This window comes from Gambusia affinis, linkage group LG03 (assembly GCF_019740435.1).
Source record: "Gambusia affinis linkage group LG03, SWU_Gaff_1.0, whole genome shotgun sequence".
Classification (NCBI taxonomy): domain Eukaryota; kingdom Metazoa; phylum Chordata; class Actinopteri; order Cyprinodontiformes; family Poeciliidae; genus Gambusia; species Gambusia affinis.
In genome coordinates this window covers 197054-213577 of record NC_057870.1, presented here as the reverse complement: position 1 = coordinate 213577, position 16524 = coordinate 197054, and the positions used below count along the sequence as shown (strand labels likewise).

The following is a 16524-nucleotide window of genomic DNA, read 5'->3' as shown; positions in this document are numbered from 1 at the left end:
GGACTGTGGGAGGAAGCCGGAGAACCCGGAGAGAACCCACCATGCACAGGGAGAACATGCAAACTCCATGCAGAAAGACCCCGGGCTGGGAATCGAACCCATGACCTTCTTGCTGCAAGGCAACAGCTCTAACAACTGCACCACTGTGCAATATTCTTTTCACAAAAAGAGCTACACCACCTCCATTTTGTTTTCACTGTTTTTACAGACCATTTCATAACCATCAATTTCAAAGTCCATGCCCTTTTCACTGCCACGTTTCTGATCATCCAAAGTCTGACAGTTGTTAGAGGTACTGTTTGATTTTGTAGAAATTTAAAGTGAATTGAATTATTGAAAGCTTCTGTTCAGTTTTAAATTCTGCTGTTAAACTGCTCATCAGTGTAATAGTGACAACTGTCGTTGATGCCTGTAAAAAAAACTATCGGGATCAATGTAATTTTCAATATCTTGCTGATGATAGGCTTTGTACTGAAATGTAGTCAGTTCCACATCCCCGTAATCAGTGATCCGTAGCAAGTTTTTTCTATCTAGGGTGTGAGTCAGCTGTGCTTTGTGTCATGATAATGTTTGTGTATCGGATAATGAATGGCTTTGTTGGGTGCAGACCGCATTTTGGGATCCTCGAACGGAGATGTGTGATCAATTTATAGCGGAGATGAGCAATGTTCCTTCTTTGGTGAGCTGCTCTTAAATCTGGCATCAGTTCCCCCCTCCTCTTCCTTACAGCATTTATGAAGTCCTCATTAATGAAGATTTTGGATCCCTTAACCAGTGTTTGCATAGTTACTTTGAAAAAGTAACTTTAATAGGACTACTGATTACTCCTTGAAAAAGTAACTTAGTTAGATTACTGACTACTTGATTTGGAAAGTAACTAAGTTACACTAAAAGTAACTTTTTAGTTACTTTCAGCAGCTGCTAACAACAACACTCTGCCTCCTGTGAAAATCACACTGAGCTTTGTCCATCCTTTTTCGTAAGCTATTTTATAATGGTAGCATCAACAATGTGTCTCCACCCGGAGGTTGGAGACCACTGCTTTACAGCACAAACCACAGGGTGAAAATAGTAATATAAGTTATTTTATCATTATATTTTTCCATTATGACAGATGACGCTCTGCCTCACTTGCCTCCCCTGACCACACGTCACTGGTATCTTGTCAGGTCCTATAATAAAGACTTTTGGAGACATTGCCAAACACAACATCGGGTCGGCCAATTTGGATCAAAGCTACTGTCTTCTCTTTTTTTTTTTTTTTTATAGATGTTGTATTTGATAAAACTTGTCCTACAGTTCTTGAGAGACAGACTTAAAAATCACTCAGCACACTCTTGAGGCATTGAAGGTCAAAAGCGTACATCAAAGCACTTTTGACACTTTGACCAAGTGTCAAAATCTATTTGCCATGAAACATCAAGGTGGAATAACTTCCACATACAGTATAAGGTCACAGCTACTGTATTACTTTGGTGTTAAGAGATGAGCGTTTTTTCCTTTTTCTGGTAACAAACTGCCACGAAGTATAAATCAGGTTTTTACTTTTGTGTTCAATGTCTGTGTACTAATAATGGCAAAAAAAACATTTTCACTTTTCTCCAAAATTCACCAGCTTCATAATTCTTAAGTAGAATAAGATGAGTAGTATTTTAAAAGAGCAGAGGAAATCTTATGTTTTTTGAACAATAACAATATTTGTTGTTAAGCTGTTGCTAAGAGATGACAGCAAATTCTGGTAAAGAAGGGCCACAATGTAAACATTACATATTTTAGTTTTTGGTGTTATGTGCTCTATCTTCCTGGTTTTAGTGAGAACACGAGCAGCAGCATTCTGGATCAGCTGCAGCTGTTTGATTGATTTGTTGGACAGACCTGTGAAGACGCCGTTACAATAATCAATACGACTGAAGATAAACGCATGGATGAGTTTCTCTAGATCTGGCTGAAACATTAGTCCTTTAATCCTGGAAATGTTCTTCAGGTGAAAGAAGGCCGACTTAGAAGGCTTACTTTTGTGTTCAATTTCTGTTTTATAGTATATCTACCATCAATGATTAAAAAAACAAACTAACTTTTCTGTAAAATTCACCAAAGTTACGATTCTTAAATATTATAAGATGACTAGTATTTCAAAAGAGCAGAGGAAATCATATGTTCTTTGAACAATAACAATATTTGTTGTTAAGCTGTTGCTAAGAGATGACAGCGTTTTCTGGTAACCAAGGGCCACAATGTAAACATTACATATTTTAGTTTTTCAAAGTTTACCAACTCTAAATTTGTTGTCTGAGCATATAAGCAATATTTCAAAAGAACTTATAATTTATAACAATAATATTACTTATCAATTTGGTGCTAAGACATGATCGTTTTTTTTTTTTCTGGTAATAAACTGTCACGAAGCATAAATCAGATTTTTACTTTTATGTTCAATTTCTATTTTATAGTATATCTACCATCAATGATAAAAAAAACAAACTTAGCTATTCTGTAAAATTTACCAAAGTGATGATTCTTAAGTATTATAAGATACCTAGTATTTCAAAAAAGCAGAGGAAATCTTATGTTTTTTGAACAATAACAATATTTGTTGTTAAGCTGTTGCTAAGAGATGACAGTGTTTTCTGGTAACCAAGGGCCACAATGTAAACATTACATATTTCAGTTTTGCAAAGTTTACCAACTCTAAATTTGTTGTGTCCAAACTGATGAGCAGTATTTCAAAAGAACTTACGTTTTATAAACAATAATATAACTTATTAATTTGGTGTTGAGAGATGAGGGTTTTTTTTTCTTTTTCTGGTAACAAACTGCCACGAAGTATAAAGCAGATTTTTACTTTTGTGTTCAATGTCTGTGTATCATTAATGGCAAAAAAAACATTTTCACTTTTCTCCAAAATTCACAAAAGTGACAATTCTTAAGTAGAATAAGATTACTAGTATTTGAAAAGAGCAGAGGAAATCTTATGTTTTTGAACAATAACAATATTTGTTGTTAAGCTGTTGCTAAGAGATGACATCGTTTTCTGGAACCAAGGGCCACAATGTAAACATTACATATTTTAGTTTTTCAAAGTTTACCAACTCTAAATTTGTTGTCTAAGAATATAAGCAGTATTTCAAAACATCTTATATTTTATAAACAATAATATAACTTATTAATTTGGTGTTAAGAAATGAGCGTTTTTCTTTTTCTGTTAAACTGTCTCGAAGCATAAATCAGATTTTTACTTTTGTGTTCAATGTCTGTGTACCATTAATGGCAAAAAACCATTTTCACTTTTCTCCAAAATTCACCAAATTGACCATTTTTAAGTATTATTAGATACGTAGTGTTTCAAAAGTGCAGAGGAAATTTTATGATTTTTGAACAATAACAATATTTGTTGTTAAGCAGTTGCTAAGAGATGACAGCATTTTCTGGTAACCAAGGATCACAATGTAAGAATTACATATTTTAGTTTTTCAAAGCTTACCAACTCTAAATTTGTTGTCTAAGCATATAAGCAGTATTTCAAAAGAACTTATATTTTATAAACAATAATATAACTTATTAATTTTGTGTTAAGAGATGAGCGTTTTTTTCTTTTTCTGGTAACAAACTGCCACGAAGTTTAAATCAGATTTTTACTTTTGTCATCAATGTCTGTGTACCATTAATGGCAAAAAAAAAACCATATTCACTTTTCTCCAAAATTCACCAACTTGACAATTCTTAAGTAGAATGAGATGACTAGTATTTGAAAAGAGCAGAGGACATCTTATGTTCTTTGAACAATAACAATATTTGTTGTTAAGCTGTTGCTAAGCGATGACAGTGTTTTCTGGTAACCAAGGGCCACAATGTAAACATTAGATATTTTAGTTTTTCAAAGTTTACAAACTCTAAATTTGTTGTCTAAGCATATAAGGAGTATTTAAAAAGAACTTATGTTTTATGAACAATAATATAACTTATTAATTTGGTGTTAAGTGATGAGCGTTTTTTCTTTTTCTGGTAAAAAACTGTTTCGAAGAATTAATCAGATATAAATCAAATATATACTTTTGTGTTCAATGTCTGTGTACCATTAATGGCCAAAAAAGCCCATTTTCACTTTTCTCCAAAATTCACCAACTTCACAATTCTTAAGTAGAATAAGATGAGTAGTATTTCAAAAGAGCAGAGGAAATCTTATGTTCTTTGAACAATAACAATATTTGTTGCTAAGAGATGACAGCGTTTTCTGGTAACTAAGGGCCACAATGTAAACATTACATATTTTAGTTTTTCAAAGTTTTCCAACTCTTATTTTGTTGTCTAAACATATAAGCAATATTTCAAAAGATCTTATAATTTATAACAATAATATTACTTATTAATTTGGTGCTAAGAAATGATCGTTTTTTTCTTTTTCTGGTAATAACCTGTCACGAAGCATAAATCGGATTTTTACTTTTGTGTTCAATGACTGTGTACCATCAATAATAAAATAAAAAAAAACGAACTAACTTTTCTGTAAAATTCACCAAAGTGATGATTCTTAAGTATTATAAGATACCTAGTATTTCAAAAAAGCTGAGGAAATCTTATGTCTTTTTTGAACAATAACAATATTTGTTGTTAAGCAGTTGCTAAGAGATGACAGCATTTTCTGGTAACCAAAGGCCACAATGTAAACATTAGACATATTAGTTTTTAAAAGTTTACCGACTCTAAATTTGTTGTCTAAGCATATAAGGAGTTTTTAAAAAGAACTTATGTTTTTTAAACAATAATCTAACTTATTAATTTGGTGTTAAGAAATGAGCGTTTTTTCTTTATCTGGTAACAAACTGTCATGAAGAATAAATTAGATTTTTACTTTTGTGTTCAATGTCTGTGTATCATTAATGGCCAAAAAAAAGCCTATTTTCACTTTTCTCCAAAATTCACCAACTTGACAATTCTTAAGTAGGATAAGATGAGTAATATTTCAAAAGAGCAGAGGAAATCATATGTTCTTTGAACAATAACAATATTTGTTGTTAAGCTGTTGCTAAGAGATGACATCGTTTTCTGGTAACCAAGGGCCACAATGTAAACATTACATATTTTAGTTTTTCAAAGTTTACCAACTCTAAATTTGTTGTCTAATCATATAATCAGCATTTCAAAAGATCTTATATTTTATAAATAATAATATAACCTATTAATTTGGTGTTAAGAGATTAGGGTTTTTTTTCTTTTTCTGGTAACAAACTGCCACGAAGTATAAATCAGATTTTTACTTTTGTGTTCAATGTCTGTGTACTAATAATGGCAAAAAAACCATTTTCACTTTTCTCCAAAATTCACCAGCTTGACAATTCTTAAGTAGAATACGATGACTAGTATTTGAAAAGAGCAGAGGAAATCATATGTTTTTTGAACAATAACAATATTTGTTGTAAAGCTGTTGCTAAGAGATGACAGTGTTTTCTGGTAACCAAGGGCCACAATGTAAACATTACATATTTTACTTTTCAAAGTTTACTTAGACAACTCTAAATTTGTTGTCTAAGCATATAAACAGTATTTCAAAAGATCTTATATTTTATAAACAATAATACACTCTAAAAAGAAAATAGTTGATCCAACTTAATTGAATTGCATCAATTGGTAACAAGTAATTCAAATAATTTTATCCAACCTAATTTATTAAGTTTGGTTAACTTCACAAATTTAAGTCAGTCTTACTCATTTCATTTACTTTATACCAAATTAAAAATTTAAATCCATCTTACTTAATTTTATAGAAAATCCACTCAAAATTTTAAGTTGTTCTTAAATAACTAAACTACCCCAAATTAAATTATCACTCACATTTTACTTAAAATATAGCTTGCATTTAAATCATTTTAAAAGTGTTTTTTAGCATGTTATTTTAGTTTTTCAAATAGGAGTAAAATACCTTTATGCTACTCAGAAATTCCACTTGGTTAAAATAATAAATCTACACAAATGGAACATTTTAAATTTTATTGTGAAAGCATCACAAACTTACAGGTTTTTCACAAAATATTATACATTAAACATGCTACACAGATCTTTTGAAACTTCATAAGGGACATTACTTTTCTGCTTAATAGAGGTTGTATTTTTGAATACTTAAACCTTTTTGGTCAGCGACCTGCTAGATCAGAGGTGCCCAAGTCCAGTTCTGGAGAGCCATCATCCTGCAACTTTCAGATGCATCCCATCTCCAATACATCTGAACCAAATGAACTGCTCATTACAACGCCTCTGCTGAGCTGAATGTCTGCTGGTGTGTGAATTCAGAAATTAGCTTCAGGCGGTATTGAAATAGGGTCCATCTGAAAGTTGCACAATGGTAGCTCTCCTGGACAAGACTTGGACACCCCTGTGTGAGGTTGTAGAATCCAGAAGTACTCCTCAGGAAGAAAAATTTGTTTTTTTAGATTTAGTACAAGTCCTCCTAAAAAAGAAAATCCACACTCTTAAACCATAACATTTGCCGAGAACTTGTTTTTGACATAAAATATAATGACACTAGTGACTATTTTTACACTGAAAAATAGTCACTAGAGCAACAAACATCCTCCAGAAATACCAGTCACAGTTGTTATCCAGTAAACTCTGTATTACTTGTGGCTTTAATATGAACAATGGACCTTACCAAGCTCCGCCCACAACCAACCCACGTGACCGCAAGTCTCACAAGCAAAGCCTCGTAGCGCATTGTTTCTATGTAAACATGACTCCATTAGTGCATCATTTCTACCGGATTTTCACAATATATCAGCTACTACAATAGACAGAGGAAATAACAAGTTCATGTCATCATCCGGGAGGGGGTTTTTCAGTTTTTCAGTCACAAGCTGGTTGCAAACCTGAGGCCAGCAGGTGTCAGTCAGTCAGTTATGGTAGATCTGAAATTTGGTTTGATGACCTCAATATGAGAAGCTACAGACTGATAAGAGGAACCAAAGAGCTCTGTTAAGGTAAAGACGCCATTTGTTTGTTAAAATTTTATGAAATCTCTTTGTTCTATTTGATGTTTGTTATGAATGACGTAAAGTCACAAACGAATTAGGTAATTAGTCCAACATTTAGAAACTACAGCGGCTGTAATGAGCCACAGCAAATGTAAACAAAGGTAAAATAACCCGAACAGGTGATCAACTCAAAACCACTCGTACCTTTTTACTCTGTCTCTCTATAGTTTAAGCACACTTGTTACCGTATCAACCGCCTGCGCCCCGCAAGACGAGCAAAGATTACGTTAAAAACAAAACATTCAGTCCGTTACGACATCAAGTTTCCAGGCTTGATATTTATTTCTGGATTATTAATCGTTGCTTCCCTGAACACAGCGATGGGTGATTGACCAGCTGTACTTGGTGCTAGAGTGGCTAACACGAGTAACAGTTTAGTCCAAAGCCTTTTCTGCTAGGGTGACCAAACGTCTGTATTTCACGGGACATGTCCGTATTTCAAGTCCTGTCCCGGGCATCCCGGGATATTTTTAGAAAGTGAGGAAATGTCCTGTTTTTTGCAGGACCCGGTCCAACATGTCGCGGTTTCTAGTTACAGTACACGTTGCATATTGATCTGTTTAGCTAACGTAAGACTGTGTAGCAGACAGCCTTCAAGATGTAGACGTTGTATCAGTGCTGCCATTAATCTGTACTTAGCTAACGGGAAGCTCGTGTTTGTGAGACGGCCACCCACGTGACCACCTAGAATGGGCATCAGCCAATGAAAAGCGGCCCCTCTAGTAAGGTCCATGTCCCAAAAGAAGTTCACAAAGTGCAGTTCCTTGAGGTGTTAAGCTTCCAAAACATGGCGCTCTTCTGTTAAAACAAAGAAGACAGAAGATAATCTGTCCTGTTGCACAACATGCCAGTGTCTTTACTGTGAGGTCTGAAGTCTTCCAAACAAATTTTCAACTTTGGGAGACATCTTGTGCTGCTCAAGCTGCATGAAGATTTTTTGGAACACTTCAAATGTGAAGCACAGAGCTTTTGGATAAGCCAAGTTAAGGGAATATATCAAACCCAGAAGCAGGGCACATGCTGAGGCAACTGAAGTCAGGTCCTGCAACACCTCCACTCCCTCAATGACGATGCCAATGTCTTCTGGGGGTTCTTTCAATCCCTCTCCCTCCTTCCGAATCACAAACACTGCCATGGTGAGTTGTTTGAGTTCCATCTGGGCATCATCTCCGCTGCTGCCCTGTAGTGAGTTAAACAATATGTTAAAACTTGAACACTGTAACTAATCTCTCACTACAGAATTTGGAAAATGAAAGCCTTGTAAATGCAAGCACCAAGTATAAGATGTACAGCTTGTGAATTGAAGTGTGATTTACGGCATTTGAAATATCCATGATAAATTTTCCAAGTTCGAAGTTGCATTACAAATTGAATAACTCAAAGGGTGATTTTTCATTTTTTTGAAAGGATAATGCATGTATATAGCTTTATATATGTTCCATCATATTACAGGCTTTAGCTTAAAAAACAATTTCTTAGATTTTATATCAAAGCAGAATACTGGTCCAGCCAATGGTCATCTTAGGGTGGAACTCAATACAAAATGCATATTTGTGTTGCTTGTCAGATATTTTGGAGCTGGTATCAAAATACCATGATGCTAAAACATATTCTTATTAACTTGTTTGGCATATTGGTAAACAAGAAATGAAGTTGATGTGCTCTGCTGAACAGCAAATTCACCATTTCTGGATTTAAGCAGGATACAGCCATGTTAAATTTACATTTCTGACACCAAATCTGCCCCACTTTTTCAAACAGATGTTCACATTTAGAAAAGCCAGTCCATAAATCATTTAAGAAGGTAAAAACAACGGACATTGTATTTGTCCATTTGCTTGAATGGGATGAGATACAAGTTTAAACCTTTAAAAACTTACACAGTATTCCTTAATAAGGTCTTTTGCATCTTCTCCAAGAAAGGTGATGAGCCCTTTCAGAACACATTCCCTTTGAATCCCAATGTCTTCAACCTGGAGAAAAGTTATCATTATCAATATTTCATATTGTTTGTTACTATGCAATAGCCAGCCGCGCCCTTTCCTCTCAACTCCCCGGCTGACTACTGACCAGTTCTCTGTCTAACAGGTCCGGAAAATCTCTTAAGACCGGGGTCTTACCCTGAACAAGATCTTTGAGATAATCTGTTTAAACTGGTGGCGAAAGAAACTCGTCCAGCTCTCACTACCTTCGATCCAGAAGTTATGACCCTTTTCAGTTAAGAAATAATCAACTGAGTAGCCCAGACAGCTGCATAATTTCAATAACCACTTCTGTTAATGGTAGCTTTCTTTCTAAAATATATAACAGCACTTGGAACCGGCTAGATAATTTTTAGTGACTTGGATTAAAATTAAGTCCCAGGGTCATGATTTACTCTCACCAAAGGAAAGTCTGAAGCCACCACATTACTAGAATCATGTATACTGGTTTTACTATAGATAGAAGAACTTTGATTCAAATGACTGAATTAATTTCAATGTCCACAACCTAATAAGAATTTTAAAATATATGTATTTATTAAGCAAGCTTTAGCAGGGAAAATTACAGGCATACAGAATTTACTTGAGGTTACCATACAAAGAAAATCAATAAAATTTAGATCAATATAACCTTTCTCTAAATAAACTCCCTATAACATCTATAAAATAAGGCTTTGGGGTGCGGCAAAACTCATACCCATCGGTGGAAATAGATCTGGGCAACAGAAGTCCTTGGTCAGAATCCTTCTCCGTGAAAAATGAATCCTCTTTTGGAAATGAAACAAAGTGAACTGTCTGTTATATCCAACCGAACAGCTCTTGGTTGATCCTGTGACTTTTGTTCAATTCCCCAAGTCTGTGCGATGTATTTTGAGATCGCTGGGTCGAGTGCAGAGTGTGGAAATCCAATGAGGAACCAAGGCAGTGGATCGGTGGATCTCCGTCCTGTTAGTCCGGCGTGAGGTGCTCCGTCGTCCTCCTTATGAGGTGCTTTTCTTGGTTCCAGGATGTGGTCCTCTGCCGGTCTTCTTGCTGCACTTATGTCGAGTCTCAGCCGGGGGACGAAGAACATCGTATTACCTCGGTCTCATGGTTTTATACTTTTCTCTTTATCTATGGGAGTGTACCTGTTGAAGTTTGCACAATAACATTCCTATGACATGTGTAACTTGGGTCACAATGACCCGATTGCGAGATAATGTGCTTGTGACACTTATGACTATTGGAAACTTTAACCGCAGCGGCATGCTCGTGACATTTGTGACTATTGGAAACTTTAACAGCAGCGGCATGCTCGTGACCTTTGTGACTGTTGGAAACTTCCTGAGACGGTGCTTGCAAATGGTTTTGCAGCAAGCAACTGCAAATGCAACCCCCACCCTTACATCTTGTCGGCAGCAAGCCTGCTTCTCACATCCTGTCAGAAGCACATGCCTCTCCTTCGATTCCATAACCTTCAAACAATAAGATTGAAATAAGTTTTCCGAGTAGGCGGTTGACTCCGAGCAAGCAAGAAGCCATCTGATTCTTATCAGACAGCTGCATCCTGTACTCTCACTTTGGTGCCATCATTACAACCTTTTTCTTTCTTTCTTTTAAAAATACAGGGATTACACCTCAAGTAAATTCAGAGAATACACACTTAATATTCAGCATTAATCAACAAACAAGGCTGTGACAGTCTCTTAGGCCTTCTTATGATCGTTTGTCTGCATGAGCCTGGACAGATCTCACACACACATACCAGATTTCTTGACAATATCTGAAGAGATTCGTGATATAACTAATATATTTGGGCTGTTCACAACAGCAAAGGCCTATCAGATGCCATAATGTACAGCCCACAAGTCCACTGGATTTTAATGCTGCGCTTCAAAATTATTCATATTCCACCTCTGCCACATTTTATCCTTCACATCTCAATTTGTGAAACTAGACTGTATTGTTACGGTTAAGGCTTTTTCTTAGCACAGTCTACCAGAGCTAGTGAATATAATTTTTCATTAAAGAGATCTCTTACAGCATAGAATTGATACAAGTCTAACATTTAAAAATGTTAAAATTTAAAAGCAACAGAAGCTCAAAAATTTGGCTAAATTGCACCGGTTTCTGGCAAGTTGGATAGAAAGGTGTATTTTATTGAACTCATGAATAAACCACAATACAGACTTACTATAACAACTAAATGCAGCAGAAATACATGACAGGCAAACTTGCTTTTCTTCAAATGATATCAGCTTTGCACAGAAAGTTTATCAAGTATTATAATTAAAACAAAGTCCGAAAGTAACTAATCACTTTAAGTTCTTTGTTTTAAATAGAAAAAAGTAAATGGCCATAGCTTAGTTCACTGTGTCCCTATCGATGATATGCATACCTCATCATAAGTTCTCATGATGCCAGCCATTTTTGCACGTGTTGCTCCTCCTTTGGCCTGGATGACTTTAATCAGCTGACTTGAGTGCCTGTCCAACTGGGCCAAGGAAGTCTGCTCAAGGGGAACAGCCATGAGCCTCTGGAACTCCGCATTAATCTGTGAAACACAAAATAAAACTTACTATGTTCAAAAAAATTACTTAAAGTAAATACTCAATCAAATTGCAGAGAAATAATACAGGGCAAGAAGCGATCTAGCCGGGGCGGAGTCTGTGGGGCAGGCTACTAAATGCAGCGACAGCAGAGCTCCGAAAGTGAAGCTGTGAAATCCTCAGTCCAGCCCAGTGCCTGGCGATCGACCGCTAGCTAGAACACTGCGCAATGTTCATACAGACACAAATTGCTTTTTTGCTTTTTTAATTGAAATGACACCTGATGGATTCTTAGCGCTGTCAAGATATTATGCGTTTTATATTATGTCGCCAGTAAGCAGCATGAGAAAACTGGAAAAAATGGCTTCACCGGCTGCAGCTCACAGTCATTAACACAGTGGAGTTGCATCACATTAAATTAGTTTTGCATAGAACATCCCCACCTCTGTAATTTCAAGTTAAGTTTTTTAGCGTAAAAGTACACACACAAAATAAACATTCAGTCTAAAGAGTAGTTATGTTAAAACGTTGAGATTTGAACCCCGCCGAACAGCGCGGCTAATTACAATTAGCAAATGTGTTAGGAGCAAATAACTGATGACACTTTGACGTTAAACACAGTTCACTGTTTCAGATTTAAGGTAGAAAAAGTTTTAAATATTTTTACACCGTTTATTTAATGTTTAGTTATGGTGGGGCAGCATACTTACTGTTTTATCTGAATCTCGTCGACTGTCGGTACTCTGAAGAAATGGCGGTCGCACATGTGGTCGATGCCAGAGATGCAGGATCTGCCCCGGGCAGAGCTTACGTAATGACGTCAGACGTAAAGCTGCATTAAACTTAATTTTTTCACTTAGACTCAAAGTAAAAAGTTCGTTTGAGATAAAATGTGTGACTGATAAGTTAATTGAACTCATGAAAGTAAGTTGTCATAACTAAAGTAAAAGAATTAAGTGAGGTTAATGTAAATAAGTCCATAACATGATCTATAACCCAAATACACTTTTAGAGTGTATAACTTATTAATTTGGTGTTAAGAAATGAGCGTATTTTCTTTATCTGGTAATAAACTGTCACGAAGAATAAATCAGATTTTTACTTTTATGTTCAATTTCAGTTTTATAGTATATCTACCATCAATGATAAAAAAAACAAACTAACTTTTCTGTAAAATTCACCAAAGTGACGATTCTTAAATATTATAAGATGACTAGTATTTCAAAAGAGCAGAGGAAATGTCATGTTCTTTGAACAATAACAATATTTGTTGTTAAGCAGTTGCTAAGAGATGACGGCGTTTTCTGGTAACCAAGAGTCACAATGTAAACATTACATATTTTAGTTTTTCAAAGTTTACCAACTCTAAATTTGTTGTCTAAGCATATAAGCAGTATATCAAAAGATCTTATATTTTATAAACAATAATATAACTTATTAATTTGGTGTTAAGAAATGAGCTTTTTTTCTTTTTCTGTTAACAAACTGTCTCGAAGCATAAATCAGATTTTTACTTTTGTGTTCAATGTCTGTGTACCATTAATGGCAAAAAAAAACATTTTCACTTTTCTCCAAAATTCACAAAAGTGACAATTTTTAGATACTTAGTATTTCAAAAAAGCAGAGGAAATCTTATGTATTTTTGAACAATAACAATATTTGTTGTTAAGCAGTTGCTAAGAGATGACAGCGTTTTCTGGTAACCAAGGGCCACAATGTAAACATTACATATTTTAGTTTTTCAAAGTATTCCAACTCTAAATTTGTTGTCTAAGCATATAAGCAATATTTCAAAAGAACTTATAATTTATAACAATAATATTTCTTATCAATTTGGTACTAAGACATGATCGTTTTTTCTTTTTCTGGTAATAAACTGTCACGAAGCATAAATCAGATTTTTACTTTTATGTTCAATTTCTGTTTTATAGTATATCTACCATCAATGATTAAAAAAAAACCTAACCTTTCTGTAAAATTCACCAAAGTCTATTCTTAAGTATAAGATACGTAGTATTTCAAAAGAGCAGAGGAAATCTTATGTTTTTTGAACAATAACAATATTTGTTTTTAAGCTGTTGCTAAGAGATGACAGCGTTTTCTGGTAACCAAGTGCCACAATGTAAACATTACATATTTTAGTTTTTCAAAGTTTACCAACTCTAAATTTGCTGCGTCCGAACTGATGAGCAGTATTTCAAAAGAACTTATGTTTTATGAACAATAATATTACTCATTAATTTGGTGCTAAGAAATTAGCGTTTATTTTCTTTTTCTGTTAAACTGTCTCGAAGCATAAATCAGATTTTTACTTTTGTGTTCAATGTCTGTGTACCATTAATGGCAAGAAAACATTTTCACTTTTCTCCAAAATTCACCAAATTGACAATTTTTAAGTATTATTAGATACGTAGTGTTTCAAAAGAGCAGAGGAAATTTTATGTTTTTTGAACAATAACAATATTTGTTGTTAAGCTGTTGCTAAGAGATGACAGCATTTTCTGGTAACCAAGGGTCACAATGTAAGCATTACATATTGTTAGTTTTTCAAAGTTTACCAACTCTAAATTTGTTGTCTAAGCATATAAGCAATATTTCAAAAGAACTTATGTCTTATGAACAATAATATAACTTATTAATTTGGTGTTAAGAGATGAGCGTTTTTTTTCTTTTTCTGGTAACAAACTGCCACGAAGTATTAATCAGATTTTTACTTTTGTGTTCAATGTCTGTGTACCATTAATGATTAAAAAAAACAAACTAACTTTTCTGTAAAATTCACCAAAGTGACGATTCTTAAGTATTATAAGATGCGTAGTATTTCAAAAGAGCACAGGAAATCGTATGTTCTTTGAACAATAACAATATTTGTTGTTAAGCTGTTGCTAAGAGATGACAGCATTTTCTGGTAACCAAGGGTCACAATGTAAACATTACATATTTTAGTTTTTCAACGTTTACCAACTGTAAATTTGTTGTCAAAGCATATAAGCAGTATTTCTAATGAACTTACATTTTATAAACAATAATATAACTTACAGTATATCAGACTTTCACATCAGCATGGTTAAAATCACCTGCGACCACATGCACTGCCTCTTGGTGGTTGTTCTGTTCTCAGCTGAAATTGTCATTCAAATGAGCTCTACTGGTATTAGCACTGGGTGGAATGCATACAGCAGTCACCATGACAACGTTAAACTAATAGGGAATGTAAAACCTATCATCTATCTGTCATAGATTCCAGGTCAGCTGAGCAATGCCTGTCAATAACTTTGCCATTTTGCACCAACTGTTGTTCACAGATGCAGGTCTCTGTGATCAGCACATTGCAACTGTGGACTACCAGTCTGTTTGCTGCCAACTGAAGCTTGACCCTCTCTGTAATTGTACCAAGAAACCAGCCTGGCATCTCCACTTTTTTTCTTTCATTTTGCCACCTCTTTTGCCTGAACATTTGGATGAATATCTACGAAAAGACTGAATTGTCATCCATGTTCAGCAGTATGTTGTGCATATCTATAAAGTTCTCGATTACGTACTGTTTGCTCCATAATCCAATGCAGAAAAAAGCCTGTTGACTGCTGGTGATCCTACCCATATTGAAAAAAATAAAACCATAAAAAACACAGACAATGAAAGGAGCTCCAAGCCACTGCATCTGTGCGGGCCACCTCTGAATTGTTGTTGCAATAGTTTGTTGCAGTTACCCTCTCGTCATCCACTATATTGGTGGTAGCCTGCCAACCTTAAACATATGACTCATTCCACAACGATGTCAATTAGGCAACAGGGTGAACTATCATTTTCTCACTTTGGTGGAGGAAATCTGACCTGACAGAATAAGGTAAACAGACTTGCAATACTGTTTGCCTGACTTCTAAGCCAGAACGTAAAAGAGGGATCTTACAAAACCCAAATATTTACTGGTTGAGATGTTGGTTTTTAATCAGACTAAATATGGGTTTTTGAACTTTCATTTGTTCCCACATTTTCTAGATATAGTTTCTTTTATGGAAATATTCCAGATACAGTTGGTACAGGTTGCCATCTTAAAATACTAACAAGATCTGTATGTCACTATAATCTTTTAGCATCAGAGTCCACATTCCAACTGATTTTATATAGCTAATTGGAAATTTTAACATTATTGTTATTGTCAGTTTCTCTTTTGTCATTCCTTCTACTTATCAATACATATTCTACTCCAACTGCATGTTCTGACTCTTTCTCACATTGTCAAGAAAAGTGTTTGTCATATATTTTTCAACAAGAAGAATTGCATCCCTTCACTTTTCCTTTGTATTTGTTCTTTCCAGGATTTTCCAAACCAGTTCTACAGACAGCCTTGCAGCTTTCATGACACCTTGAGGTGAGTTCTGGCAGTAATCACGCCAGTGTGTGTTTAGAGGTAGAGAACTCAGGTGTGATAAACCACAGTTATGTTTTATTGGGGATGGAGTAGCAATCAATTTTTCACACAGGGCTATGTAGGGTTTTTTCTGAGATTATTTACAAACATCTTCATTTAAAAGCTAAATGAAAAATTTGTGTTGTCATTTACTAATTGTTACGACTGGCTCAAAGTCATAACAAATACTTATGCAATGCAGTGATTAAAGTGCATAAAAGAAGAATATTTATTAACAAAACAAACAATGGATTGGGGATCAATCAATCAAACTTTATTTGTATTGCACATTTCAGCAGCAAGGCATTTCAAGGTGCTTTACATCAAATCAAACACAAAAACACAATGCAACATAGAATCAACAATCAAAACACAACATCAAGTCAGATTCCGTCAATAAATTTGCAATTTATTACGTTTCAAATACAACTCTAAACAAGTGGGTTTTTAGTTGAGATTTAAAGGAAGTCAGTGTTTCAGCTGTTTTACAGTTTTCTGGAAGTTTGTTCCAGATTTGTGGTGCATAGATGCTGAATGCTGCTTCTCCTCTTGTGGTTTTGGTTCTGTGGATGCAGAGCAGA

The 16524-nt window shown here is 34.8% G+C and overlaps 2 protein-coding genes across 5 annotated transcripts in view; one reads left to right on the top strand and one right to left on the bottom strand.

The window, feature by feature from the left end:
* rad17 (RAD17 checkpoint clamp loader component) overlaps positions 1 to 16524 on the top strand; it is a 47429-nt gene that overhangs the window by 15132 nt on the left and 15773 nt on the right. For all 3 annotated transcript variants that reach the window (XR_006370148.1, XM_044111184.1, XM_044111183.1), the window contains exon 6: positions 15852 to 15904. Coding sequence is in view for 2 of the 3 variants with exons in the window: in XM_044111184.1 (XP_043967119.1) it covers positions 15852 to 15904 (53 nt within the window). In the remaining variant the exon portion in view is untranslated. The remainder of the gene's footprint in view (positions 1 to 15851; positions 15905 to 16524) is intronic.
* LOC122828008 lies at positions 7694 to 15059 on the bottom strand. 2 transcript variants are annotated; one of them, XM_044111186.1, is made up of 4 exons: positions 14572 to 15059; positions 11382 to 11537; positions 8903 to 8995; positions 7694 to 8202 (listed from the first exon to the last, which is right to left on the bottom strand). In XM_044111186.1, the coding sequence occupies exons 2-4, from the start codon at positions 11511 to 11513 to the stop codon at positions 7879 to 7881; spliced, it is 549 nt and encodes a 182-aa protein (XP_043967121.1). In that variant the 5' UTR covers positions 11514 to 11537; positions 14572 to 15059; the 3' UTR covers positions 7694 to 7878. The 2 variants fall into 2 exon arrangements, with proteins under 2 accessions (XP_043967121.1, XP_043967120.1); XM_044111185.1 differs by lacking the exon at positions 14572 to 15059 and adding an exon at positions 12243 to 12670.

Excerpts from the sequence above, each read along its gene's own strand:
- LOC122828008 (XM_044111185.1), bottom strand. The coding sequence starts at position 12,452 with ATGAGTTCAATTAACTTATCAGTCACACATTTTATCTCAAACGAACTT. Across the intron at positions 8,996-11,381 it reads TCATGAGAACTTATGATGAG|GTTGAAGACATTGGGATTCA; the intron begins GTATGCATATCA and ends ACTTTTCTCCAG. Across the intron at positions 8,203-8,902 it reads ACCTTATTAAGGAATACTGT|GGCAGCAGCGGAGATGATGC; the intron begins GTAAGTTTTTAA and ends AACTCACTACAG.